Below are 27,426 nucleotides of genomic sequence, written 5' to 3'. Positions count from 1 at the left end.
TCAACCCAAGGGAGACACCCAGCTAATTCATGGCAAAGCTAGAACCAGAACCTGGATCTCCTGACATACCTTTTCCAGGGCTTTTTCCATAAGATCATTCTGCCCAGATAATGAAAATGAGTCTCTTTTGGGGAGTATCTAAATGGCTCCTGTTATTTTAGGAGGGTGGAACTGCTCCAGTGAGCTTGAGGTCAACATGCTCAGCCTCCACCAACCAGCTTAGCCTCCACCAACCAGCTTGGCCATCAGCAGCCAGCTCAGTCAGTTGTATTGGCTTGGCCAGGCTGGCCAGATCTTGAGCCCTAGTGGTTAGCTTGGCTTTGTGTCTGGGGGAGCAGCCATGAAGCCTTTCGTTCAGGGCAGCGCCGCATCTCTCCTGGGAGGGGTCTGCTCTTGCCCCCAGAAGCCTGTGGTGAAGAGAGGCTCAGCCTCGGGCTGGCTCCACAGCCTGTTTTGAGGCAATTGTAGCTATATCATGGATCCTGGCCTTCTCTCCATCTGTACAGAGGAGAGGAGAAAGAAGTAGAAAGAGGTTTGACTGTCGGGTTGAACAGCATCAAATTTAGAGAGTTCACAAGACGTGGATTCAGACTCTGTTCCTGGGCAAGGCATTTCCTTCCCTAGGCCTCAGTTTCCCCGTGCTGTAAAATGAGGGGTGGGATTGGATAAGCTTTCCAGAAGGTTCCTTCTAGCTCTTAAAATTTCATGATTACTGAAAGGTTTGGTGTGAATAGGGGGAAAAAAATCCCAGGTGATCTGGAGCTAGACCTTAGAAAGGGGATCGCATTTGGCTGGTTTCTAATTTGACTCCTGTTAGAACCTCAGCTGGCTATTGCTTCTGGATTCGAGTGAGTTTTTTTATCCCTTGGCATTGCAAAAGAGAAAGTGATCCATCACATTTAGTAATAGTAGTGATAATATTTTTCTAGTACAGTGATGATTTCTGAGTTTATGGGACAATGAGTGCAGATATCACTTTTTTTTTAAATGAGAAATCCAAGGCTTAGAGAGTAGAAGGCTCTTTCTGATAAGGATTCTTGACCCTAAAACTGTGACTTACATAGAAACTTTTGGTTTCCTGTGGGCTTCGGAAACTTCAAGAATTCTTTTGAACTTTGGTAAGGGATGGAGAATTACTAGCTAGGGTTCTTCTGTCCCGAAGGAACCTAAACCAACTCTTTCAACCTCATTTTTAGTATTTTCCACTTGAATTGAAGTCCATTTGACCCCCAAAGGTATATTTCCTCTCCAGACAGTTTGGTTATTGGACCGGAATTCCATTTCTGCTCTGAACCTCACTCTCCCCATCTGTAAAATTAGGAGTTTGGACAATCAGACTTCTAAAACATGGGATCCTGTTTTAAGAAAAGAAGGTTTTCAGTAGCTGAGGCAGTACTGGGGCAGTGATTGAGTGCTCCTGTGCAGAATAGGATGAGAGGGAGCAAATAGAAGAATGTAGATATCTGCACAGTCTAACTATTCATTCCCTTGTGGATGCAAAATCACAGAACCTGAAACTAGGGCTAGAATCAACAGGAGTGGAGATGGGGGAAGACTCAAGTATTCAACATTTATTGAACACCTGCTGTGTGCATATGTCAGGGCAGGCTCATGGTTGTATTGAGCATGCAGGTGAGTGCAGTTAACCTGCAAGAGCTATTGTGGCTTTTCCTCAGCCTCCTTTGGTCCAGCCACAACAGAGAAGATGGTGCTTTTTCCAGAACAAACAGAAATAAATTCCTTTTCCTTCTCACTCATGAAGCCTTGGGGAGAAAATAACAAGTTCTCATTGGTTGAACCTTTAATAAGATTTAAAGACAGGATTTTGAGGGTGAGTTCAAAGGAAAAGAAAGATGCTAAAAAATATTTAAATGAATTCCCTACCTTATCTTTTTCTCTTTTCCAGAAAAGAGACAGGACAATGGACGGGTATATTATGTTAATCACAACACTCGCACCACCCAGTGGGAGGACCCTCGTACCCAAGGGTATGGATGGATGGAAACTGGGGGGCTGGGCTGGCATTTGAGAGCACCTTTGGTTCTTAGTATCTGATGACTCTGCCTGGTACTGTATCCATCACTAAAGGAAAGGAGATCCAATCCTTTAGCCAGGGTGGTGTTTGCTGTCAGCAGCTTCTAAAAAGCCACTAGTGAACTTGGCCATACTGTCCTCCACGTAGAACTCAAAAGACGGAGAGTTGCCTTCCCCTTAAAAGTTGGTGGTGGTTGGACAGTGCCCCGATATTACAGATTTTCTCTGGTTTTAGTGCCATTTAGAAGGAGGCACTTGGAGTGAGAGCTATCTCTGTCTGTCTCTGCCAAAGAGTATCTTTGGAGCCTGGCTAAAGTTAGGCCTAGGTCTGGGCCATCCTATATAAAGGACTCAGCAGATTCTGGCTAAAACACAGACAGGGCAAGGATAGGAGATCCTCAAGTCCTGCAGAGAAGTAATAGTCACTGTCTGTTGCCTGTGATGACATATTTTTTGGGTCCCTTAGGATGATCCAAGAACCTGCTCTGCCTCCAGGCTGGGAGATGAAATACACCAGCGAGGGGGTGCGCTATTTTGTGGACCACAATACACGCACCACAACTTTTAAGGACCCACGTCCTGGATTTGAATCAGGGTAAGCTCTTCATTCTGCCCTGAGGTCTGAGTTCTGCTCTTTCTACCAGCCCCAGCAAGGGAAACTGTGGAAGAGATGGGTCCTCTGGTGAATTTGGGTAATAACCCATTGTAGTTCATACTGCTCTGTAGCACTCCCTGGTGGCTAGGCTTGAAGTGTAACTTGGATTCCCAGTATCGTCAAAGGGATGGTAGACAAAAGTTACCTGGAAAGGATAGGCCCAATTTTAGAGTGGTCCAGTACCCCTTTTCTGGGTCTTTAGGGTTCCTTTAAAACAAGAATTCATCATTTTGGTGTCTTGGACCCCACTGGCAATCTAGTAAAGTCTGTGGACCCCAGCTTTGAATTGCTTGGGAGGATCCATCTCTGAGAAGGTAGGGGCAGAAGAGAACAGGAAAGCTACCATAGTCCAGGACATTGCAATCCAATCATGTCGGTATTCAACAGAAGAAATACCAAAGGTCATTATTTCTTTTGAAAAACATTTGAATCATCCTATAGGAGATGCATGCATACTCTATATTTGGTGGGCTTGAATCAGCCAGTTGGATGGTGGTGGTAATGGACGAGGAATTCCTCTTGATTCCAAAATGGTTTACAATGACTGTTCTGGTTATCTCTCCAAAATAAACCTGATCTAAGCTGCCTGGTCAGATTTCTGGGAAGCAGGTTTATCTCATTCCACGCTGAAGGCCACCTCTTTGCTGGTGTCTTTGCAGCTGTCTTGGCAGAGCACAAGCCCTGATGGGTCCTCCTCCACTGGAAAGTGCTTGAGGATTGGACTAGAGGTGGACAATATGTGTGTTTATTGTCACAGATCTTGTGTAGCTCTGTTGAGATGCTGCTCATTAGAGGATTGGGGCTTCAAAGCAACCCAGTAATGTAGGAAGCCATCTACCAAGGAATGATGGTGGGGAGAGCTCTCATGAGCTCGTTGAAGTCGTTAAAGTATTGACTAATCTTACTTAAGTAAGACTCTTACTCCTTGTCTTAGTCTCTCCATTGTTAAACTAACCAACTTTCCCCAAATAAAACACTATCAAGCATAGAAAGGTAAATTGCTGATGCTTAGGAAATTTCATGAACTATGGGAACTGTCTGCTTTTCATAGAAACAAGCAAGGCGGTTCTCCTGGAGCCTATGATCGAAGCTTTCGCTGGAAGTATCACCAGTTCCGTTTTCTCTGCCATGTGAGTTCCGGTGTTGCCTCTGTATTGCCCCTTGGGAGTGGGGGGAGAGAGGCAGGCCCAGCCATATTAATCGGGATGGCTTAGTTATTCTAGTCTGAAATGGATTAGGAGTTGTCGTAGCAAGTTTGAGGGTTTGAGGAAAGCTAACCTCCATCTCTGGAGAGATGGACTGTCATCCTTGACTTTTGTGGTGGGTTAGGGTTTTAGGAATCTGGATATTCGTTTCTAGCTGGGATAAGGTAAGCCCTCAGGTGCGCCGAGGTTGCCTGCTGTGTCCACCCACTGGGTTGAAATGACTTTGTGTGGAGTAGGGAGAAGAATAAGTGAAGACTTTGATTTCCTGCTGAGGGATTTTTTTTTTTCTCTTTCCAGTCCAATGCCCTACCTAGCCATGTGAAGATCAGTGTGTCCAGGCAGACACTCTTTGAGGATTCTTTCCAACAGGTAGGGGAGCAAAAAGGAGCCAGTGGTTCTGTTCTACCTGAGATCAGGGTATGGAGAAACCAGCCTTCTGCCCTTCTTATCTGTTGGCTGTTCAAGTAGAACATGGCTCAGTCCGGCTGACAAAGATTCAAGTCAAGGGCTTGGGAAAGGGCATCCTGATTTTGCTTATTGCTGTGATTTGGGAAAAGTGGGGACTGACACTTTTTTGTGTGTGGGGGGTGTCTCTGTATTCTCTTCTCAGATCATGAATATGAAGCCATATGATCTCCGTCGCCGGCTGTACATCATCATGCGTGGTGAGGAGGGCCTGGACTATGGTGGCATTGCCAGGTAAGCTTATGATGGAGCCCTGACTGTTCTCACCAGATGACTGTTCTGTTTTTTCTATCCCTCCTTGGGGAACAAGAGCCATAGCCAGAAAGATTTCAGGTAATATTGACTCAGATGGATTCCTTTCTCTCTCCTGAGTTCAGCATTAAGTCACCTTTTTCCTCCCCAGGCTCTCCTTGAATTATCATGAAGTGTGTACCTGAAAAGGAGCCAGAGGTTTCTTCTTATTTTTAAGATGGCAAAATAACATGTTATACTCTGATACTTTAAATTCAAGCAAGGCAGAAGTTGTACATGACCATCCGCTCCCCCCCAGGTCTGTAGGCATTTCCCTCAATTCCTTGATCAGATAAGGCTACCTCTAGGCTTCTTTTTTTTTTAGGGTTTTTTTTTTTTTGCAAGGCAAACGAGGTTAAGTGGCTTGCCCAAGGCCACACAGCTAGGTAATTATTAAGTATCTGAGACCGGATTTGAACCCAGGTACTCCTGATTCCAGGGCCGGTGCTTTATCCACTGTGCCACCTAGCCACCCCCTCTAGGCTTTTCTTAAAGAGTTTTAAGTACATCACATGTCTTTTCTATAATTTGGGTCACACTTTGTAGGACAATGGTATGTAGGAAAGAGGTTGCAAATGGAGAGAGTAAGTTGATGATTTGAACCACTGGAACCCTCAATTGATTGCCCTTCTTCCTCTCTTGTCCACTCAATTAAACTGAGTCATTGGGAGAAGCTTTCCTTTATTATGGGTGGAGAAAGGAGGTTTCTCTGCCAGGTTGTGGGGCCCTGCCCTTCTGGATGCATCTTCTGCTGCTGTGGGTGTTTCTTTTTGCTTGGCTCTGGGTTACCTCCTCTTCTGGCCCACCATGTCCACTTCTTGTTGCACTTGTGTTTGTCCCACTCTAGATTTATTGTTCCTTCTCCGTGGTGACCCTCCTCCTCCTCCTCCAGGCTTTGGTTTGTGGGCTTCCGGTGTGGCTCCTGCCCTTTGTGTGTGTGTGTCTCTCTCTGTGTCCTGCCAGTGGTTTTACCCTATGGTAGGTTACGTCATGCTGTTCTACCACAGGGTAGAACCACGGACAGGATACTGGGGCGCTCTCTGCATCGGAGGAATCCTCGTCTCTCTGGCCACAAACATCTGAGAAGCCAGGGAGGAGGGACTGAAGGAACCTGGCTTAATTATCATGACTCCTTTTGGGTTTAGCTCAAGTGTGGAAGGCTCAGTAAGGCTGGCATGAGCCCTGATACCCAAGGAGCAAGGAGAGTCCAAGGAGTGGGATGTTGGTTCAGGTGCATGTCTGAGAGGAGGAGAGAGGGCCTCATGGTGGGAGGTTCCTTGGGCACAAAGGAGTAAGGGAGAATCTATAGTGTAGCACATTCTTGACACAGTGCAGGATGGAAAATTAGATTGATAATTGAGAGGTAGGCAGCCTAGATTACCTAGGAATTACAGCAAGACAAGGAGGTAACTGTTAGCATATATCTAAACATTTTGGTCCAGCTGGCCTTTCCATGTTGATGTGGGAGGTGCCCCCCTTCTCTGGCTGGTCAGACACAGGCCGTGTTTTGTAAAGCACTTTGCAAACTTGGATGTGCTAGATCAATACCAGCTGTTGATGATGTTGTCTGCTGTTTTTACTGTTCTTATTCTCATTCTCCCACCCTTAGTTGAGGCAGCATGAAATCTGGTTTGTTGAACTGTCCTCAGACTCCCCAGGGGGAGCCTCTGCTCATGTATGCCTCACTGGGCACTACCCTTGGGTGGGGCTGGTAACCTGCTTTCTCCTACCAGCCCTTCCATGTTCTCCTGCCACCTATTTACTGATTTAGATCCATAACGTTGCTGGATTTGGGTCCAGATCTCACTTCTGACACTGTAGCCGAAATCTAAGTGCAGTCCAGTATCTTCAGGATTGATTCCCTTTATCCTTGGTTCTGTCTTTTCTCTCATAGAGAATGGTTCTTCCTTCTGTCTCATGAGGTGCTCAACCCCATGTATTGTTTGTTTGAGTATGCTGGGAAGAACAACTACTGTCTGCAGATCAACCCAGCCTCCTCCATCAACCCAGACCATCTCACCTACTTCCGCTTCATCGGCAGGTTTATAGCCATGGTAAGGGCTCCTGGAACTGCCTGGGCTCCCAGTGGCATCTCCTCTTCCCTTCCTGATGCCCATGGAAGCTGAGGAGTGAAGAGAGGAGAGAAGAGAACCTGACCCCTGCAGGGGTGTTCTCTCCTTGGAGGGAATGACTGGGTGAGGGGAGGTGGCAATGAAGGGGGGATGAAACCTAGAGCTGGGGGAGGGGGGCTGTCACTCTGCTTTGCATAGCTTCATCCCTCTCCTCTCAGAGTTTACAAGCTTTTTTGGTACTAAAAACTCTTAGACTGTCCTAAAATGGACTTCATAAAAGACACGTGTCCAGCACTAACATCAGGGGAGGGCATGGATCCATGAACCCTGTAGACCCCCTGCCATTCCTACCATGTTGGCTGTGGCAGAGGTGCAGGATCCCTACCCAAAACCCAAGAGTCAGGCTAGTTCCTCTCTCCTAGGAACTAGGATTTCTTGGGATCAGACAGAAATGTCTCGCTGCTGGATGGTGCCAATACCTGTCTTGTCTAGATGGCAACCTCACCGAGGGCAGGGACTTTCTATTTTAACCTTTGTATCCTCAATGACCTATTTAGTGCCTGGAATATAATAAATGCCTGTTGGTAGGTTGTTCACTTTTAACTTATAACTTAACTTAAACTTATAACTTAGAGAATCAGTTCAATCAGAGTTTGAGGGCCCCTGGCCCTTCAAAATTAGGGAGCAATTGAAGGTAAGTAGCAGATTGGAGAGAGAGGAGGGGTACCACTAACCAGACTATAAAACCATTGATTTGATTACATTGGAGATCAGTACTTCTTGGAGGTCATTCATTGGAATTTTCTGAGGGACTGTCAGGGACTGGAAGGTGTTAGTGAAATGTAATTTGGAAGATCAAATGAGAGGTAGGGGTTCCAAAGGCTTCTTGGGAGGTTTGGAGCATGGCAGCAATGTGATTGAAGGTCTGGACTGGGAGCTTGTCTGAAGAGGTGAAGCCTATCAGATCATGGGTAAGAAAGAGCCATCTTGTGGCCCACATTAGGAGACTAAAGATGGGCCAGGGAAGTGATATGTTCTTGCTTTGATAGCTGGTCCCCTGGTTGCCCCAGTTCTCTCTTCTCCTTTTCCCCCCTGGGCAACTCCAGGGACCTCAGAGTCTGGGCCTCAGAATCGCCCTTCCCCCATCTAGAAGTTTTTGGCCAAGGTGCTGGGCTCAGGAAGTGGGCACATTCCTTCCAGGTCCACCAGAGGCGGCCTGCTCTGCGAGCCGGCGGGACAGACCAGTAAAACCCCAGACTATTACTCACGACTGGCCCGCCAGTCCTCTCCATGTCTGCATTATTTTTGGCTGCCTCTGCCTCTGTCTCTGCCTCTGCCTCCCAGAGCTTGCAGCCCGTGAGTCAGGCAGCCCCCCGGAGCTGTTTAGACAAGTGCTCTCAATAAGCCCAGGGGCAGCAAAGGGGGAGCCAGTCACCCAGCACTCCTCTGGGGGCAATGCCCAGGAAGGGCAGCAGTGGTCAATGAAACATATTCTGGGGCACCTTCATCATAGAATGTCCAGGGTGGGGCTCAAGGACTGGGGGGGGGGCTTGGGTTGAGGAAAGAACTTTCCTTTTGTCTCAGCCTCTCTCCTCAGCCCCCCACCATGTCCAGTGCCCCTGGGGCTGTAGAGGTCAAAGTCTGGCTTAGTGCTCAGGACTGACCAGTAGTCAAGGTGACTTTCCCTGTCCCTCCCTTTTCTAGGCACTCTATCATGGAAAGTTCATTGATACTGGCTTCACCCTCCCCTTCTACAAGCGGATGCTAAACAAGAGACCAACTCTGAAGGATCTAGAATCCATTGATCCCGAATTCTACAACTCCATTGTCTGGATCAAGTGAGTAGTTTTCATGGTCAGCCAGGGCATGATTTTTGTATGAGTGGGGGCATGGGATGGGATGGTGTCCAGTGTTCCTGGGGCCCGTTTCCCAGGACCCAGCTCTGGGTGTGGAGACCTTGGTTCTGTCATCCAACTGTTTGCATCTTTTCCATTCAGGTTGAAATTTGAATACTTTCATTTGTGTCTTGTAAAACTGAGTTACAGGATTAGATCAAAGTTTAGCATCAGGTGATTGATCCCAGTGGTCTGTTACTTCTAGCAGAACTTCCTATAGTCAGGAACTAGAAGCTCACAGACTCTTTGGGTCCTTGGCCACAGGCCTGAAGTTAGGATGAGAAGCAGGGTCATGAGGTCACTTCCCATGATGTCAATCTTTTTTTTTTTTTTCTGGTCCCTTCTTCACCCAGAGAAAACAACCTGGAAGAGTGTGGACTGGAACTCTATTTCATCCAGGACATGGAGATCCTGGGTAAGGTGACAACCCATGAACTGAAGGAAGGTGGTGAGAGCATCCGTGTCACTGAGGAGAACAAAGAAGAATACATCATGTAATTCTCAGTGGATGGAGTGGGGGGGGAGGGAAGCCCTCCAGCCTGAGCTGTGCTGGGGCCACAGAGCAAAGCCCTGGGGAGGGGCTTCCAGGAACTGGGGGAGGGGAAGGCTGCCAGGGTCAAACTGGCCCCTTCCACCAGCCTGGCCTTGGCTTTTTCTTATTCTGTCCTAACTCACCATTCAGCCCTGACATGCAGGAACCCGAGTTGGGCACAGGAGGCCACCGCCTAGTAATCTCATGGTCCCCAAGGCAAGATGGCATGTTTGCTTTGTGCCTGTGGGCTTCTTCAGGTGCTAGCCACAAACCAGGCCTGAATAGCAAAGGCTCCCCAGTGACTCACAGTAACTCACTTTATTACCCTGATACATGGGGAGTCCAAGTGTTGTGATCCCCATTTTATAGGCAAAGGAACTGGGGTTCAGTGAAATGAAGTAGAACAGGCAGTATCATATGACATGTCTAAGGACAAGGACATATGGGTAAGAAATTGTGCCTAGGGTCTGCTAACCCTGAGTCCAGTGCTCTGCTGCCACACTACCCAGCCCACCACCCACAGGTGTATGGACCAAGTGATAGTAGTACCATCTGGCTGATAGGATAAAGGAAGGGAGAATGAATCCATCACTCTGGGATCACTGTTAGGCAACAGTGTAAGATGAAAACACCATTACTGCCCTCAAGGAGCTCACATTCTAACAGGAAGACAACATGTGAAAACCTACCTATAGACTATAGAAAGTACTCCTTTTTCATTTGATGTTGAAACTGTCGAGACTGAGGTTGGCATAGTCCTTCCTATTTACATGGTACCTTCAAGCTTATAAAGTGCTCTCCTCACCATAAGGCTGAAGGGGAAGCAGGAATTCATTATTATCTTCGTTTTATAAATGTTCATGAGTAGGGAGTTGGCCCTCTGGCTTCCAGACCAATAGCTTTTTCACTTCAGAATCCCAAGCCTTCTTTTTAAGACTTGTTTTAATTGATTGATTGAATTTTTATCTTCTTTTCATGGAGTAATTTCTGTTCCTTAAAAAACTTTCAGCCCTCTGGAATAATGAAGGCTGCGTGCCTAAATTTCCAATGAGTGAGAAGAAAATGACTCTAATAATAAAATCTAGAATTCTTCCTTTCTTTCCTTCCCAAAGGAACATCTTGAGTTCTGTGTTCTGTTTTTATTTTGCTCAGCATATGCTCTTTCATGACTTTTCTTCTCTGACCATTCCCCCTCCCTATCATTCTTTGACTTATTTATTCTAACTTTTTCATTTTCATATCAGCAGCTCCTTTCCCTCCCCTTTTAAAGCTTCTGCTTACTCTGCTAAATCTAGCGGTGACATAGGGTCTCAGCCTTTCTTGTAATCTCTTTGCTTCACCCCCAAAAGCTGGAAGCATATGATGTTCCTCTCTCTTGAGTGCGGCCTCCTACCCTTCTCCTACCTCACTTTGACTGATTACTCTTCTTGGCATAGAACTTCTAGCCCCTTACCTTGGCCTTTTCTCCATCCAACAAGGTCTTTTTGGCTTGCCTCTCTGCCCAGACAACACCATAGATGTGTAACCATTTCAACAGCATTTCCATTACCACCCTAAAATCTCTTAACCTCAAGACCATTTGATTTCCACCTTTGTGGGGCAACCTATTGAATGTTTGTTGGGCAAAATGTCTGTTGAACTCTCCTGCATCCGCCTTGTGAATTCCCAACCACAGGACCTCTCTCTGTTGACACTGTTCTATCCATTCTCTCACCTAGGCTGCCAATCACTTGTAGACAGAGGCCTGGAACTCTTGGTTGGAACATTGCCTATTTATAATGTGACTGCACAGCCCTTATCTTATTCCCCTACCATATGCCTATTGAATTCATCACAGGGATTGTTCCATTTTTCTCTTATCCCCATTCGCCCTGGCTCATTTTGCTGGCAGAAGATGATCTTGCCTCCTGTTTTCTGGGAAAAGGCAACCTTCAGCACAAGCACCCTGAGCTCTTCCTCATAGTTTTATTCCACACAAGCACCTCATAGTTTTATTCTACTTCTCATAATGGCTTAATAAATATTGACATTTCTAGTCTGCTCCATTGACTTGTTGTCTAAACCAGTAGATATTGATTGCTGCCTCACCTCCTATTATCAACCTTCAATACCTTATTGTCCAACTTTGTGTCTCTCTATTGAAATTATCCTCTCAAGGATCACCAAAGACCAACCGTCATCTTTCTTGATCTTTCTGCAGCATTTAGCATGACTGCACCTTCTCTTTTTTGACCCTTTATTCTTTCTTGAACTTATGTGATGGAAGATCTTTTACTTCTCTTCTTCCACTCACTAAATAAATAAAAATAAAATTATTCCTCAGGACTCTGCTCTGAACTTTCTTTGCCTTTACCTCCCCCCCCCCCCGTCTTTGTCTTGCTCTGACTTTTACTTTTTAAAGACTTTCAAAGAAGTCTTTTGAAAATATATTACATAAATTTATTTATAAAATAATTAACATTTTCACTCTTTGCTACTCTCCTTTGGCAATCTCATCCATTCTTATGGTTTCAACTATTTTATCATTATATGGGTGCTATTTTTATTAGTCTTGTTTAATGCTTTGTAACTCCATTTGGGGTTTTCTCAGCAAAGATCTTGGAGTGGTTTGTGATTTCCTGCAGCTCGTTTTACAGATGAGAAAACTGAGGCAACCAGGGTTATGTGTCTTACCCAGGGTCACATAGTGTCTGAGGCTGAATTTGAACTCACAAAAGTGAGTCTTCCTGAGTCCAGGTCCAGTGCTCTGACTGTTGAACCATCTAGCTGCTCCAGTGGATGATATCCAAATTTGTATTTCCAGCTTTAACTTCTTTCAGATTCCAGGCTTGTAATTCCAATTATCTATTGGGCATCTTCCTTGAATGTCCTGCTGGCATAAATTAAACTAGGCATTTGCAAACTGAACTCGTCTTCCATCTCTAACTCCCTGTCACTCAGGCTTATATTTATTTTTAGTTCCTTCATTTTTCTTGCTTCAGTTTTTTTAACAATATGTCACTAAGTTCTATAGAATCTCCCCCATTTCATGACTACTACTCCTTGACTACCTTCATTGTATCTTTTTTTTTTTTTTTAGGTTTTTGCAGGGCAAATGGGGTTAAGTGGCTTGCCCAAGGCCACACAGCTAGGTAATTATTAAGTGTCTGGGACTGGATTTGAACCCAGGTACTCCTGACTCCAAGGCTGGTGCTTTATCCACTATGCCACCTAGTTGCCCCCCTTCAGTGTATCTTAATTTGTCTTTCTGCCTTTAGAATCTCTCATCACTTCCTAATCTTCCTAAATATGACATCCAGTCAATTTAATGTTCCCAATGCATGTCTTTAGTCATGTCACTTTCCTCTTGCAAAAAAAGTGAGTAAAGTTTAGACTTCTTAGCTTCATGGTGCTTCTTTCTAGCCTTGACTCAGTGCCACTCTCATGTACTCTTTGCCAGTTCAACAGGATGGTACATTCTCATAGCTTTCGTGGTTTCCTCATCATCTCTGCCTCTGAAAATGTTACCTACCCCTCTTTGAAGGCTTTTAGACATATATATCTTTATATTAAAATTTTTCTTCTGCATATTTCTCCTAACTCCCTCTCAGAGTCACCCCTAATTTCAATTTCTTCTTCAGAAGAAAAAAAATCACAAAATCAACAAAGTAATAAGAAAACAAAATTTGACCAGAAATAGTGTGAACTTCTCATGTCTACAAAGCAGTAATGGGAACTGTCTTGTATCTTATATCCTAATAATGCAACACTATCATATTTGAGTAGCTGTTTTATATCTCCTCTTAGATTATAAGCTTCTTAAAATAACAAAATCACCAAAGTAATCAGTAAAAAAAAAATCTGACAAGACACAGTGTTATAGTTGAGGGTTGGGATTGTGTCTTATTCATTGTTGTAAATTCAGTAAATATTTAATTAATGAATGAATAAAAGTTGTGCCTCTGGAACACAGGGTTGAATCCAGACTTGCTCCTTAGTATGGGGTTATTGCATGTAACATGACTCCACAGAGGGCAGAGAATCTGAGATAGAGGGTTGGAGACTCTATTTTCTTGGTGCTGATCGACCAGGTTTTGATTATAGGCTGCTGACAGATTGGAGATTCACCCGTGGTGTAGAAGAGCAGACCAAAGCTTTCCTGGATGGCTTCAACGAAGTGGCCCCCTTGGAATGGCTCCGCTATTTTGACGAGAAGGAACTAGAGGTGAGATCCTAGGGGGAGTCCTCTTGGGAATAGAGGCTGCATAGTGCTTTGGAAAAAATACAGGGTTTAGAACTCAGGAAGCTGCCATCAAGGACTCTGAGACAAATTGCCAACTAATCTTTGTGGCCTCAGTTTATTCACCTGTAAAAGAAAATAAGTGAACTCCTTAATCCCCACAGTTGTGACTTTCAGGCCACACTGTAGCAAGACAGACCCCAGTTTAACATGCTCAGTTGTTTCCAAAATCAGGTAGGTGTAGCTGGAGTGATCCTTCTTGGGTTTTTTTTCCTTTTGTTAATAGGGAAGTATCCTTTGGGGAGAATAGCCCTTTCATACCCAGAGGTTGCTTTTTTCAGCAGCATTGACCTTTTAGAATTTGGGTCAATCCTCAGAAGGTTAGCAAGGGAGGCTTCTGTCTAGTCAACACACATGTTAAGAAGTCCATACATTAGCTAAACCATGTTTACTATTCTCATGAGAGGAATTTTAGATCCTTATTCAGTACATATTTTCTCTTTTTTTTATATAACTAAACAAATTAGTTTTTCCACTGTAGAAGCATTAGAACAATAAATTAGAAATTTCAGGGAAGAGAGAGGCTTGGGCCTCCCACAATATGAATTGCAGAAAATTACATCTGAGTGTCTTGTCAGGTAAAATGTAGAAAAGCTATTAAAATACATGAGAATTTGGAAAGCATAAAACACTGGAGATAAAATTTATGAAAATTTGGGACTCTTTGAACCAGGGCAGACAACTGTCTCTGCATAGTGTGGTAGGGCCTTAAGGTGCAGTAATTGAGTACAGTACAGTACAGTAATTGAGCATGAGGTTATGACCAGAATACTTTGTTAAAGCGTGGAGGTATTTGATTCATTTTAGGATTTCTACATAATATGGTTAAAATTAAAACTTTGATCCTTAAAAGGGGTAAACCTCTGTTAATTGGGAGATTAATGAATATGAATATTTATACAAATGTAACATATCCCTTTCCTGTCAGGGCCTGTGTCTGTTCAGCTGTAGAGAACAGCACCTACCACCACCACCCCTCCACTCCTTCTCTCCCCACCCCCCCAGCCATTGTCTTTTAAGTTAGTTATTATTTCTGGGATGAGGGGAATGGTAACTGTCCCTGATGCTAATGGGTCTCATTTGTCTCCTAGCTAATGCTTTGTGGCATGCAGGAGATTGATATGGCTGACTGGCAGAAGAACACCATCTATCGTCACTATACTAAGAACAGCAGACCTATCCAATGGTTCTGGCAGGTGAGGCTTGGGGATAGACCCCCTATTCCTTCTAAGGAGAAAGGGATACATGACAGGGACACAGGGCAGGGGCTCAGGGAGCCTCCTAAGGAGGAAGCAGCCTGAGCACCTTAGGCTACCCTTTACTACCTTTCCCCCACCTCCCCCACCTCTTAGCCCATATGCTGGTGGCTTGTACAAAGATACCTGCCCGTTTACATACAACACATACTATCTGTGACTGTTTGTCTTCAGTACAGGGGCGGCTAGGTGGCGCAGTGGATAGAGCACTGGCCCTGGAGTCAGGAGGACCTGAGTTCAAATCCAGGCTCAGATACTTAATAGTTACCTAGCTGTGTGACCTTGGGCAAGCCACTTAACTCCATTTGCCTTTCAAAAACTAAAAAAAAAAAAAAAAAAAAAAGTACAATGCCCTCTTGGCCTGGAAATGCTCTGGCTTGGTGAATCTAGGGTGATAAATAGAAGTTAGTGGCCACCTTCCTTCCAGCTCTAATCACTGCTGGAGACCTCCTGAGGGGGAGAATATTGGACAATGAATAGAGACCGCTAGTCAGTGATTTCCCTACCAATCAGACAGGAAAGGTAGGCACATACTTGTCTTCAAAGAAACAGGATGGACTTTCAGATCTGGTCTTCACAGATTGAATATCTTCTCCTTTAAAGATCCAAGGTTGGGTAGCCCCAAGGCCAAATCTACTTCTGAGACAACATGGGCTGAAACAAGATGAACCTTAAATTCCGACCTGTGGTCTAACCAAAATTGTCCAGGGATCCAATGCTACCTTGGTGATTTCTGCTACTGTTCCATTATTTCCCTTCTTTGGGAGATGGTTGGATTCGGCTGCCACCACAGTCTCATCTGATTTCAGGAACACAACTACAGTGAAAAAGTCCAGGGTTATTGTTGCAGCTCAGGACAGAGACAAAGACCTAGAGATCCTTTCTGCATTTAAATTGTTTCATCAGATTGTTGTTTAGAACAGAATTTCTGGGGCCCAAGCCCAGTGTCTGATCTGACTGGGGTTGCATTCTTTGGCTTTCAGGTGGTGAAGGAAATGGACAACGAAAAAAGGATCCGGCTGTTGCAGTTTGTTACTGGCACCTGTCGCCTGCCAGTTGGAGGATTTGCAGAGCTCATTGGTTGGTATTTTTCCCTCTGCAATGTGGGGAGCATATAAGGAAAGGGGAGGTCTAGGGTGGTCAAGAGAAGAGATGTCCAGTAGGCTGGACTTCCCCAGGCTCAGACGGAGCATTTGTTAGGGATGGCTATGGAGTTGGTTACTAAGAAATGGCTGTGGTGGAGTTGCTATGGGGCAGTGTTCTAGTCACTAAACCCTGGGTTTTTTATCATGGCCACTAGGCAGCAATGGACCCCAGAAATTCTGCATTGACAAGGTTGGCAAGGAGACCTGGTTGCCTCGGAGCCACACCTGGTAAGCCTGCTCCTTTGGGGGATTTGTTGGCCTAGGGAACCCACAACACCCTGAAAAAGTGGGGAGGACCCCCTGGCTGAGCCTGACATTTACTACTTTCTTAAAGCAAGCAGTAGGGTGTGGACTAGCCAAGAAAGACATGCCCAGAGTTCTCAGGCGGGCAGTCTGTTTTAACATTTTGACTCCCTCTGCTTTGCCTGGCCCACCCTGCAGGGCCAGAGGTCCAGACCCCTGGGTTTTCTTTCTTTTTTTGATCATACTAAGCATAGATCATTATTGAACATGTTATGAGAGAAGAATAAGATCCAAATGGAAGAAAAAAATAGAGAAAAAGAAAGCTATAAGACCACTTTTAAAAATTGAAGAAAATAAGCTTTGGTCTTCATCTAAACTCTACATTTCCCTTTCTGGAAATGGATGGTATTTTTCCATCACAAGTCCCTTAAAACTGTCTTTGATTATTATACTACTGAAATGATCAAGTCCACCATGATTGATTATCACCCAATGTTGTTAATGTGTATAATATTGTTCTGGTTCTGCTTACTTTATTCAGCACCAGTTCATGCTAGTCTTTCCAGGTTTTTCTAAAGTTCTGTCCCTCCTGATTTCTTTTAAAGTTCTGATGTTCCCTCACATACATTTACCACAGTTTGTTCAGCCATTCCCCAAGTGATGGGCATCCCCGCAGTTTCCAATTCTTTGCCACTACAAAAAGAGCTGCTATGAATATTTTTGTATGTGTGGGATTTTTACCTTTTTTTCTTGATTTCTTCAGGATACAGACCTAGTAAATGGTCCTGCTGGATTAAAGGGGATGCACATTTTCATTCCCCTTTGGGCATAATTCCAAATTGTTCTCCAGAAAGTTGGATCAGTCTGCAACTCCACCAACAATGCATTTGTGTCCAGTCTTCCTACATCCCCTCCAACATTGATCATTTTCCTTTCTAGTCATATTAGACCCCTGGATTCTCACTGACAGCATTGTTCCTTCTTTCTTGCCAGCTTCAACCGTCTGGATCTTCCTCCCTACAAGAGTTATGAACAGCTTAAAGAGAAACTACTGTATGCTATTGAGGAGACGGAGGGTTTTGGACAAGAGTGATGAAGAGCAGCCTTCTTTTGAGTTGCCTGCCATGACTGGGCAGACGAGGTCCTGTCTGTATGACAGCAGGTCCTGAAACTCTCAGATGGTCCCCAGCAGGTTGTGGTGTGGTGGGGGTCTCTAACTCTCCTAGTATTGGCAGATTTTCCCAGGCCCTGGTGTCCCCCACTCAAGGCAGCCAGCTTATGGAAGCCTGGTTTCTGCCTCTCTTCTCTGTATGTGAACATGTGTGAGTACCCAGAGGGTCAGAATCTCCTCAGTGAAGGCTTTATACTTTACCTGATGCTGAGGTAACACATTTGTGAGGTGGGGAAGGAACCCCTATTCTCATTGGACCAAGCAGAAGCCCAGAAGAAGAGAACAAGTTAGATGAGTTGCTGGGGTGGGGGGGGGATGATTTTCCTCACCTTTCCCAGTGGAAGAAGTTTTGATGTTTGAAATAGAAGCTTTAATTTTTTTCAGTGATTCATTTAAATTGAATTAGTGAGGGATTTGGTGCAGACTGAGGCCAGACTGAGCCTGGCTTGCTTTCTCTGTATGAACCTATCAGGCTTGGCTGGAGAAGGGGAAAAGGCCATACAGTGGTCATTCCAGACAAGCATATTGTGGGTTTGTTCCTTTTGGTGTGATGCTGCTGTTCCATGGAGCCCAATTCTGGGTTTGACTGGGACTTTGGGGAAATCAGGCCCTAAGGGCTCAAGAGTTCTTCCCTCCTCCCTCTCAGGAACACAGTCCCAGGTCCTCTAAACTGGCCTTAAGAGGCCTGCCTAGGCTTGTGATGGTCAGTTTTCTAAAGGCAGGGACCCTCTGAAAACTCCCAGGAGTAGGGTCCAGCTTGGCAGGACAGCTGGCTGCTGGCTAGTTTGGCCTCCCTCCCCCAGGGCTTCAGTAGACAAATCCTGACTCACAGGCTCCTAGTTTCCAGGGACAGGGTCCCTTTCCCCACCTCAGATAGGCACTCTTCAGTGCACCCCATTATCTGCTGTTTTGGAGTGAGACAAATGTCAGAGTTGAAGTTGAGGGCAGTCTTCATTCTGCACCTGCTGAGTGAAGCTCCCTTGGGCCACTGGAAAAAGAAGGGCAACGGCACATTGAACCCCTGTGTCTGGGCCCGGTAGACATCTGCCTTTCCCCTTTTGCCTTCTTGATTCCTGACACCCGAGGCCTCTGCTTTTCATTTTGTCCCTTGTACCTGAACATTCTAATCTGAAGGCGTGCTTTCCTCAAGGAGCCTTTAATGCCGCCTCCATCTCCTCCTGGCCCGACCCGGCCTGTGCTGGAGGGGTCTAGCTTTAAAGTAGAGTTCTTGGGCAGCTGCTTCCTGGCTTCCAGGTCCACTTGGCAGGGATCTGAAGCTGGCAGCTCCCTATGGATGAATGTCATGTCCTCCTCTGAAGGGTGCCTAGCTTGCAGTGGGGGGACCAGCCCATGCCTCCTCCCTTGTTTGCCGTGTTGTACTGCAACCCCTTTGATCATGCAGACTGCCGGTGCAGGGGCTTCCTGCCTCAGCCACCAGCGGTCAGTGCTCTGTATGTGTGTGCGTGGACCTGCGCGTGCGTGTACATATGTGTATATAAATGAAGTGTCTGTAAAAAAACCAACTCCTTCTGTAGCAGTGGGCTGGTCACCAGATCTTTTTGTAAAATCCCTTCTGCCTCAGTAATGCTGATCTCTTGTGCAATAAAAAATCAGCAGCTTTGGGTGGTGTTGGTGTGGAAGTCAGTGGAATCATTTACCACCCCTTCTGGGAAGAGGGTGGGTCATCAACTCACCTCGCCATTCTGGGAAGTAGCCCTGAGTCACATTCTTAAGTTCGTGGGCCGTCGGGGCTTACGTTCAGCTGCCCTCCTTTCCCCTTCAGCTATTTCTGGCCTTTCATCACTGTCCATACCAAGATTTCTTTGTTTTAAAGTAAGAATTGAAGCACCAAGGTTGAGATGGGCAAGTTAGGCCTTGAAGCTAGGATGTTTCAGTGAGGGCATGGCTCTGCAGCATCTACACCAGACTTCCTGAGCCTGTTTCTGAAAGGCTCAGGTAGGATCTCATGAATGTCAGACCACTGAAGGTTTGGCAGACTGGGGCAATTGACAGAGAAGATGCCTTTTCCCCAAGATACCCTTTCTCATCCCTGGCCTTTTCTAATTGAGTGTTGGGAACAAAGATAATTGGCCATGGCATCCAAAGGTAATTAATTAGCTTGTTGGTTTCCCTTTCTGGGGGAAGGCTGGAGTTGAGATGGAGTGTCCTCCTTGGAACAATAAGGCTGTAGTCCCTGGATCACTCAATGAAATCACACTCTCAAAGTCACAGTTCCATGCTAATAAAGTGACAGGGGTTTGGCTATTGACTGTTGCAGTAGGTTATGATAAGGGATGTTTTGCAAACCATGACTAAAAAGCAAGAATAGCTAACATTTATATAGTGCCTTAAGATTTGCAAAATGCTTTATGACTATTTTTATCCTCACAAGAAACCTGAAAGATAAGTGCCATTATAATCCTTACTTTACAGATGAAAAAACCTGGTCGAGATTAAATGACGTGGGATCACATAGCTAGGAGGTGTCTGAGACTACATTTTAGCCCATGTCTTTTTCACAAAGGGCCTGCATGGTGTGGTTCCATTCAATATGTCAGGGCCTTTCTCCATCTCTAAACATCTTTAGGAGACAGTGAAAAGGCTTCATTGCCCATCTTCTCTTACCATTGCAATAATAATTCCTAATATTTTACACAGGTCTCAGTATAATCCCAAACTGTCCACATGCCTTATAAGCCCTGGTTTATCTCCAAGAGTCAATCCCAAAGAGTTAACCTTAGTCCACTTTTCAGTGACTGTATATCACACACCAACTGAACTTGAATTGTTGCAGGGTTTTTAACTTTTTGGGTTTGGGCTGATAAGGAAAATGGTTAAATCTGAATTTTCTTATAGTCATGTGATGCTGTTGTTTATGATGTCTTAAAAAAAAACTAGTTCTGCTCTCCTTAACTCCTGTGTTATCTTATGGGAAATTGTTCTGTTTCTGGGTAAAGGGGCTAGTAGAGTACTTAAGTCCATGTCCTGAAGAAAGCAAGTAACTTCTTGTTGAACCTCAGAGCTCTCTCAATAGGGCTACAAGACATAAAAATCATACCTGTTCAGTTTCTTCTAACCTCATCACAAAGTTTTCAAGACACTTTTAAAACCTTCCTTCCACCTATAGTCTGTTAGAAAACCAGCGTCCACCAATACGGAGTAGAAAACCCAAGGTTGAAGCCCACAAGTCCCCATCCCTGAGGTGGGAAGGAGACCAGCACTACTGATTCTGTCAACCTTTCCAGCTCTCGACTTCTTTGTATCTTCCCCTCTGGCTATGGGGCTGTACTTGACTGGAAGGTGCTGACAGCAATATAGTTCTTTGCCAGTTCAGCAGAGGTGTCAGTTCTTGGACTGACCAGGTGCCACTAAAGAAAACTGTGAACGCCCACTTGTAAGGGGGCGCCTTACAAGAGCATCTTAAAGACTTTGGAAAAGACTTGTCACATACGGATTGACCAAAGCTGTCAAGCCCATGGGTTTGTGTCTGCCAATAAAAGCATGCCCATTCAGGAGTTTGGCCCAGAAAGCATGGGTTCTTCATGCAAGACTCTCAGCCAAGTAGTTGTGTTTATTCTCTGGATGAAGGGATAAAATGAGGCATTGCTCTACGTGGATTAATAGGAACCATTTTGAGAAAGGTCATAACTGACGTGGTAACTCAATGTAGAGAACAACATTCACATTTTCCTGGAGCTGAGTGTACCAACTACTCACAGAAAACCAGTAGATCCTAGAATGAGCCCATTAGAACATGTGTGTAGGTGGTTTTTTAGAAATAAGATGGCAAAATGGTAACTTGACAGCTGGAGCTGTTTGGGTAATGGAGGTATCTCCCTAAAGATAATTTAGATCTAACTTCACCTCAAAATAGATGAGTTAGATTTAAAGTCCCAGAACAGAACATATATCATTAATTTCAAACTTGGCCCTTAAAAAGGATAGGGAGAGAGTAAAAAAATGCTATTAAAATCAGTATTGTTGCTGTGAAAGATTTAAAATACTATGTGGCGATACAAGATGTGGAGATACAAGGAAAATGTAATAGTTGAGAGGCTTGGAATTAGAGGATTTATGGTTAAATACTGTCTTTTCTTTAGGCCTCAAGTTTCTTCTATAAAGTAAGAAGATTGGACTCCATAACCTCTGTTGTATTGCTATTAGGGACATCCTCACAAAGAAAGAGGATCTAGGTCTTGGGGTCAAAATAATGGAGGAAATCCACCTTGGAATTTGTGGTAAAAAAGACAAAAGTTGAGTATATGTTGGTTGATCTGTTCCATGAATTTAAGGAAAATGAATTTCAGAGGGTTCACAGAATGAAATGGTTCCCAGACTGGGATTCCATGGACTAAAATGCTACAAGAAGTCCAAGTAGAATGGGAAGCTCTCAAGGATGAAACTATGAAGACAAAGATTTCAATAAAGAAGAAAAGGGAAAGTTGTCTAATGGGACCAATGTAGATTTTTAAAGATAAAATGATAGAAGCAAGGACAGATCACTGGAAGAATATGAAAGTGTCATGGTTCTGTAAGAATAGGGTCAGAAACTGTCTTTCTGGTATCTCATATCTGTTTGGCCCATTACACAAATGCAAATCATGCCAATGCTTGAAGTGTATTTCAAAAGTCCAAATCCTTTGGCAAAATCTATTTAAGAGAAATTCCTTTCCCAGAAATTATTCAAACTCAGAATAGAAGTGATAAAGCTCAGAATAACCTGAACTCTAGGAAGATCAAAGACAGTAAAAGAGTATGACTAAACAGTACTAGAAAATACAGGAGATTAGAGAAACATTTGACAAGAAAAATGGCAAGTAGGTGCCAGAAAAAGTGGAACTATTCAACTCTGAGGGTCATATGGACTTGCAACCCAAGATAAGCAGGGAGATAGGAGAGCACCTGGCTCCCCTTCATGAATTCAGGTCAATAGGCTAGGACAAGCTATATGCTAAAATACTGAAAGTATTGGCAGATGAGATTAATAGATCACAGATGAAGTTTGAAAGATTATGGAAGATGGGAGTGGTACCTAGGACCAGAGAAGGACAAATCTTCCCCCTTCCCCTCACAATAGAATCTATAGAATATAGGCCAGTGGCCTTGACTTTAGTTCAGGATGGATATCCAAGAGATAATGAATATCTAAAGAAGGGAAGCAATGATCACAAAGAGCCATGATGGTATCCTACAGAACAATTGATACCAGACCAATGTAAGTTCCTTTTTTGAAAGGGCAACTCAATAGGTAAGTGAGGGAAATGGAAGACAGGACAATGGAAGGAGAGCTGGCATTAGAGTTAGAGGACCTGGGTTCTAATCTTGATTCTGACCTATACTACTTTGGGCAAGTCATCTATAAAACAAGGAGTCTGGTCTAGATAGAAGACTTCTGAGATCTCTTCCACTTCTAGGCCCATGATGGTGATCCAGTCATAGTTCACTTTGACATTTGCAAAGCATTTGATAAGATAATTCATGCTCTTCTTATGGAGAGATCTGAGTTAGATGATAGACTATAGAGATGATAGTCTGTAGATTTCTTTAAAACTGGTTTAACAACTAAACAAAAGAGAAATTATTGCTCAACTTGGAAGAAGGTCTCTAATGTAGTTCTCCAAGGATCTACTCTTGGCTACATATCATTTAATATTTTATCAGTGTTTTAGATAAAGGCATATTTATCAAATTTCCAAATTAGTCAAAGTTAGGAGGGAGAGCAAATAAACTAAAAGTTTATGTGCAAATAAAAGTTTTTAACAGACCAAAAACCAAATTAAATCTAAGAATATGAAAATTAATAGGGATAGATGCAAGGGCTTACACTTATGATAAAAAAAAATCAACCTTATAAAAGATGGGATTTTGTGGTTAGGTATCAATAAATTGACACATTTAAGTTTTTTATGGGAAATGGAAATACAGAAAATGGGAAAGTGCAATTCCTGCTCTCAAGGTGATCACAGGGTGCAAAAAAAGTAAAAAAAAAAAAAAATACAGAGTAAATTGGAGATTAATTAGCAAGGAAGATGCTAGCCTTAAAGGGAAATTGAGAAAGGTTTCTAGAAGGTGGAATTTTATCTGGAACTTGAAGGAAGACAGGGAAGCCATGAGATGGAACTGAGGAGGGAATATAGTCAGGACCTGGAGTGTCTTTGAGGAACAGCAAGGGGGCTGTTGGGGTTTAAAGGTGTAAGAAAACAGGAAAGGTGGAAAGGGGTCATTTATAAAGGACCGTGAATGCCAAACAGGATTTTTAATATTTGATCCTGAAGTTTATTTAATAGAGTGACATGGTCAAAACCATACTTTTTTAAAAGATCACTTTGACAATTGAGTAGAAGATGGAAAGGAGTCAGGAGACTTGGGGAAGGGAGACCCATCAGTAGACTATTGCAATAGTCTAGGAATGAGATGATAAAGATTTGCAACAGGGTGGTAGAATCATAAAAAAGTCTCATATAAAAGATGTATGAAGGTAGTTCAATTTAAAGTATCTATAGACAATATAAAATACTTGAATCTACCTCCCAAGACAAATCTAGAAACTATATGAATGCAATTACAAAATATTTTTCACACAAAGTCAGAACTAAACAATTTGAAAAATGTCAATTCTATGCAAATCAAATTACTTATTCAGTGCCATACTAATCAAACTACCAAGAGAACTATTTTATAGAGCTAAAAAAAATAGTAGCAAAATTCATCTGAAGCCATAAAAGGTCAAGAATATCAAGGGAAATAATGAAAAATTGCAAAGTACGATGACCTAGCTGTATCAGATTTAAAACTTTTATACAGTGACAGTCATCAAAATTACCCGATACTGGTTAAGAAATAGAATGATAGACCAGTGGATAAGAATAGACACAAATGATGCAGTAGTAAATGATTTTAGTAATCTATTGTTTGATAAATCCAGACTAGCTTTTGGGATAAGAACTCAGTATTTGGCAAAAATTTCTGAGGCAACCTGGGAAAATGGAAAAAACAAGGCATAGACCCACATCTCACCCCTATACCAAAATAAGGTCAAACTGGGAAAAGGAATTAGTCATTAAGAGATCAAGAAATACTCTATTGGATCTAGGAAAAGGGAGAAATTCATGATCAAACAAGAAATAGAGAATATTATAAATTGCAGAATGGATGATTTTGACTATATTAAATTAGAAAGTTTTTACACTAATAAAACCAATGCAGCCAAGATTAGAAGGAAAACAAAGCTGGAAAGCAATTTTCAGAGCTAGTGTTTCTGATTAAGGCCTCATTTCTAAAATAGAGAACTGAATCAAATATAAAATTACAAAGCATTCCCCAACTGATAAATGGTCAAAGGATATGAACAGGCAGGTTTTTTTGTTTTTTGCAAAGCAATGGGGTTAAGTGACTTGCCCACAGTCCCACAGCTAGGTAATTATTAAGTGCTTGAGGCTGGATTTGAACTCAGGTCCTCCTGACTCCAGGGCCGGTGCTCTATCCATTGTGCTACTTAGCTGCCCCTAACAGGCAGTTTTTAGATGAAGAAATTAAAGTTATATATATATATATATATTCATATAAAAAAATGTTCCAGGTGTGGCTAGGTGGTGCAGTAAGATAGAGCACTGACCCTGGAGTCAGGAGTACCTGAGTTCAAATCCGGCCTCTGATACTTAATAATTACCTAGTTGTGTGACTGTGGGCAAGTCACTTAACCCCATTGCCTTGAAAAAAAAAACAAAAAAATCATAAAAAATGGGATAAGTCCTACATGTTCAAAAATATTTTAGCAACTCTTTGAAATCGCAAAGATTTGGAAATCAAGGGAATACCCATCAATTGGGGAGTGACAACAAATTATGGTATATAAATGTTATGGAATACTTTTGTTCCATAAGAAATCATGGATGGTCAGACTTTAGAGAAGCATGGAAAGAATTACTGAGTGAAATGAGCAGAACCAAGAGTACAGTGTACACATTAACACAACATGATGAGATAATCAACTATGAGGGATGCAACTGTCTCAGGAGTTCTGAGATTAAGGACAACCCTGAGAGACTTGCTAAGGACAATGCTATCCATATCCAGAGGGAAAACCAAGGAATCTGAAGGCCTGCTATGTTCACTTTTTTAAAACTTCTTGTGTTTTTCCCTTCCATATTTTTTTCCTTTCGCCTTAGTTCTAAGTCCTCTTTTACCAAATGACTAATATGTAAATATGTTAAACATGAATGCACACATATATAACTTTTACCAGACTGCTGCCATGGAGAGGGGGGAGGGAAGGGAGGATGGTAAAAAAATGTGGAACTCATAAATTTGCAAATGTGTGAATGTTCAAAAACTACCATTGCATGTAACTGGAAAAAATAAAGTAAAATTTTAATTTTAAAAAATAGTCTAAGAATGAGATGATAAAGACTTATAACAGGGTGGTAACATTATCATAGAAAAGGAGAAATCACATATAGAAGATATTATGAAGATGGAATTGATGGGACTTGGCAACAAATTGGATATAGAGGGTGAATAAGAAATCAAGGACAACAGTAGGTTGCAATGTTAGGTGACTGTATTAGGCTTCCACATTAATAGGCAAATTAAGAAGGGTGAAGGGTTTGAGGTCTGGGGGGGAGATAAGTTCCTTTTCAGATACACAATTTGAGTGAGCTAATAGGCAGTAGGAAATATGGGTCTGAAGAGTTGAAGAGAGAAAACAGTAAGGAGATCTAAGAATCAATGGCATAGCTAATTAAACCTACGGTTACTGATGAGATCACCGAGGGAAATATAGAAGGAGAAGAGAGTTGAGGACATTCCAGTGGGACTCCCATTGTTAGCTGGCATAATCTGCATGAAGATCAAGAAAAGGAGACTGAGACAGCAGTCAGGTAGGAGAACGAGAAGACAGTAGTGTCACAAAAACTTAGGAGAAATTCGAGTATCCTGGAGAAGAAGTTAACTGATAGTGCCAACAGCTACAGATAAGGATGAAGACTGAGAAAAGGCTATTAGACGGGACAGTTAAAAAGTTGTAGTAACTTTGGAGAAGAGTGGTTTTGGTTCAATGATGAGGTCAGAAGTCAATTTGGAGAGAGTGAGACAGAGTCAGGCAGAGACAGAGTGAGTGGCAGAGATAGAGAGACAGAGACAGAGACATACACAGACAGAAACAGAGATGGAGAAACTTATTCTGGACAGTCTTCTCAAGTTTAGCCACAAAGGAAGGAGAGATAAATGATGATAGATGATAATGTTAGCCAGATCAAGTGAAAGGTTTGTTTTATTTTTAAATGATAGAGACAGGATTGTGTTTGTAGGCAGCAGTGTAACAGTCAGTAAATACTTAGATATTGAAGATTACTGAGAGTGGTGATGGTAATCAATCTGCTAGAGAAGATGGATGGAATGGGATTGGGGTGCATGTATATTTCCCTTGTGAATATTGATGCAAAAATTTTAAATAAAATAATAGCAAGGAGATTACAACAATATAGCTGTCTTATTTTTCCCAATTACATATAAAATTTCTAACTTTTTTCTTTAGGTTTTTGCAATGTAATGGGGATAAGTGGCTTGCCCAAGGCCACACAGCTAGGTAATTATTAAGTGTCTGAGACCGAATTTGAACTCAGGTCCTCCTGACTCCAGGGCCGGTGCTCTATCCACTGCGCCACCTGGCTTCCCCATTTAACACTTGTTTTTAAAAACTTTTGAGTTCCAAATTCTCTCCCTCTTCCTGCCTACTCATTGAGAAGAGAAACAATTTTTTATAGGTTATACAACTACAGTCTTGCAAAACATATTTCCATATCAGTCATGTAAAAGAAAACATAAGACAAAAAAATCCAAACAAGAAAAATAAAGTTTTTTAAAGTATGTTTTGATTTGTATTCAAACTTCAGTTTTTTTCTCTGGAAATGGATAGTATTTTTCATTGCAAGTCCTTTGAGATTGTCTTGGATTATTTTATAGTTCTGAGAATAGCTAGGTCATTCACTGTTGATCATTGTATATCCCGAATTTTTCTGAGAGCATCCTGTTTGTCATTTCTGATAGCACAACAGTATTTCATTACAATCATATATCTTCACTAGTTCAATCATTCTCCAATTGATGAGCATCCCCTCAATTTCCTATTCATTGCTACCACAAAAAGAACTTCTATAAATATTCTTGTACATCTAGGTCCTTT

The 27,426-nt window shown here is 42.9% G+C and overlaps 1 protein-coding gene across 2 annotated transcripts in view; it reads left to right on the top strand.

Moving 5' to 3' along the window:
• WWP2 (WW domain containing E3 ubiquitin protein ligase 2) overlaps window positions 1-25,518 on the top strand; it is a 127,077-nt gene extending 101,559 nt beyond the window's left edge. Inside the window, exons 3-15 of one of the 2 annotated variants that reach the window (XM_074200300.1) lie at window positions 1,907-1,988; window positions 2,501-2,629; window positions 3,741-3,819; window positions 4,192-4,263; window positions 4,505-4,593; window positions 6,545-6,704; window positions 8,427-8,560; window positions 8,971-9,111; window positions 13,233-13,353; window positions 14,520-14,624; window positions 15,668-15,764; window positions 15,985-16,057; window positions 17,066-25,518. In XM_074200300.1, the coding sequence (XP_074056401.1) occupies window positions 1,907-1,988; window positions 2,501-2,629; window positions 3,741-3,819; window positions 4,192-4,263; window positions 4,505-4,593; window positions 6,545-6,704; window positions 8,427-8,560; window positions 8,971-9,111; window positions 13,233-13,353; window positions 14,520-14,624; window positions 15,668-15,764; window positions 15,985-16,057; window positions 17,066-17,165 (1,382 nt within the window). In that variant the 3' untranslated portion in view covers window positions 17,166-25,518. The remainder of the gene's footprint in view (window positions 1-1,906; window positions 1,989-2,500; window positions 2,630-3,740; window positions 3,820-4,191; window positions 4,264-4,504; window positions 4,594-6,544; window positions 6,705-8,426; window positions 8,561-8,970; window positions 9,112-13,232; window positions 13,354-14,519; window positions 14,625-15,667; window positions 15,765-15,984; window positions 16,058-17,065) is intronic. The other variant, XM_074200295.1, reaches the window with a different exon arrangement.
• Window positions 25,519-27,426: the final 1,908 nt, after the last annotated feature.

Source organism: Macrotis lagotis, chromosome 1 (assembly GCF_037893015.1).
Source record: "Macrotis lagotis isolate mMagLag1 chromosome 1, bilby.v1.9.chrom.fasta, whole genome shotgun sequence".
NCBI classification, from domain to species: Eukaryota; Metazoa; Chordata; class Mammalia; order Peramelemorphia; family Peramelidae; genus Macrotis; species Macrotis lagotis.
Note: the sequence above shows the minus strand (reverse complement) of the source record. Positions and strands in the feature narration are given on the sequence as shown.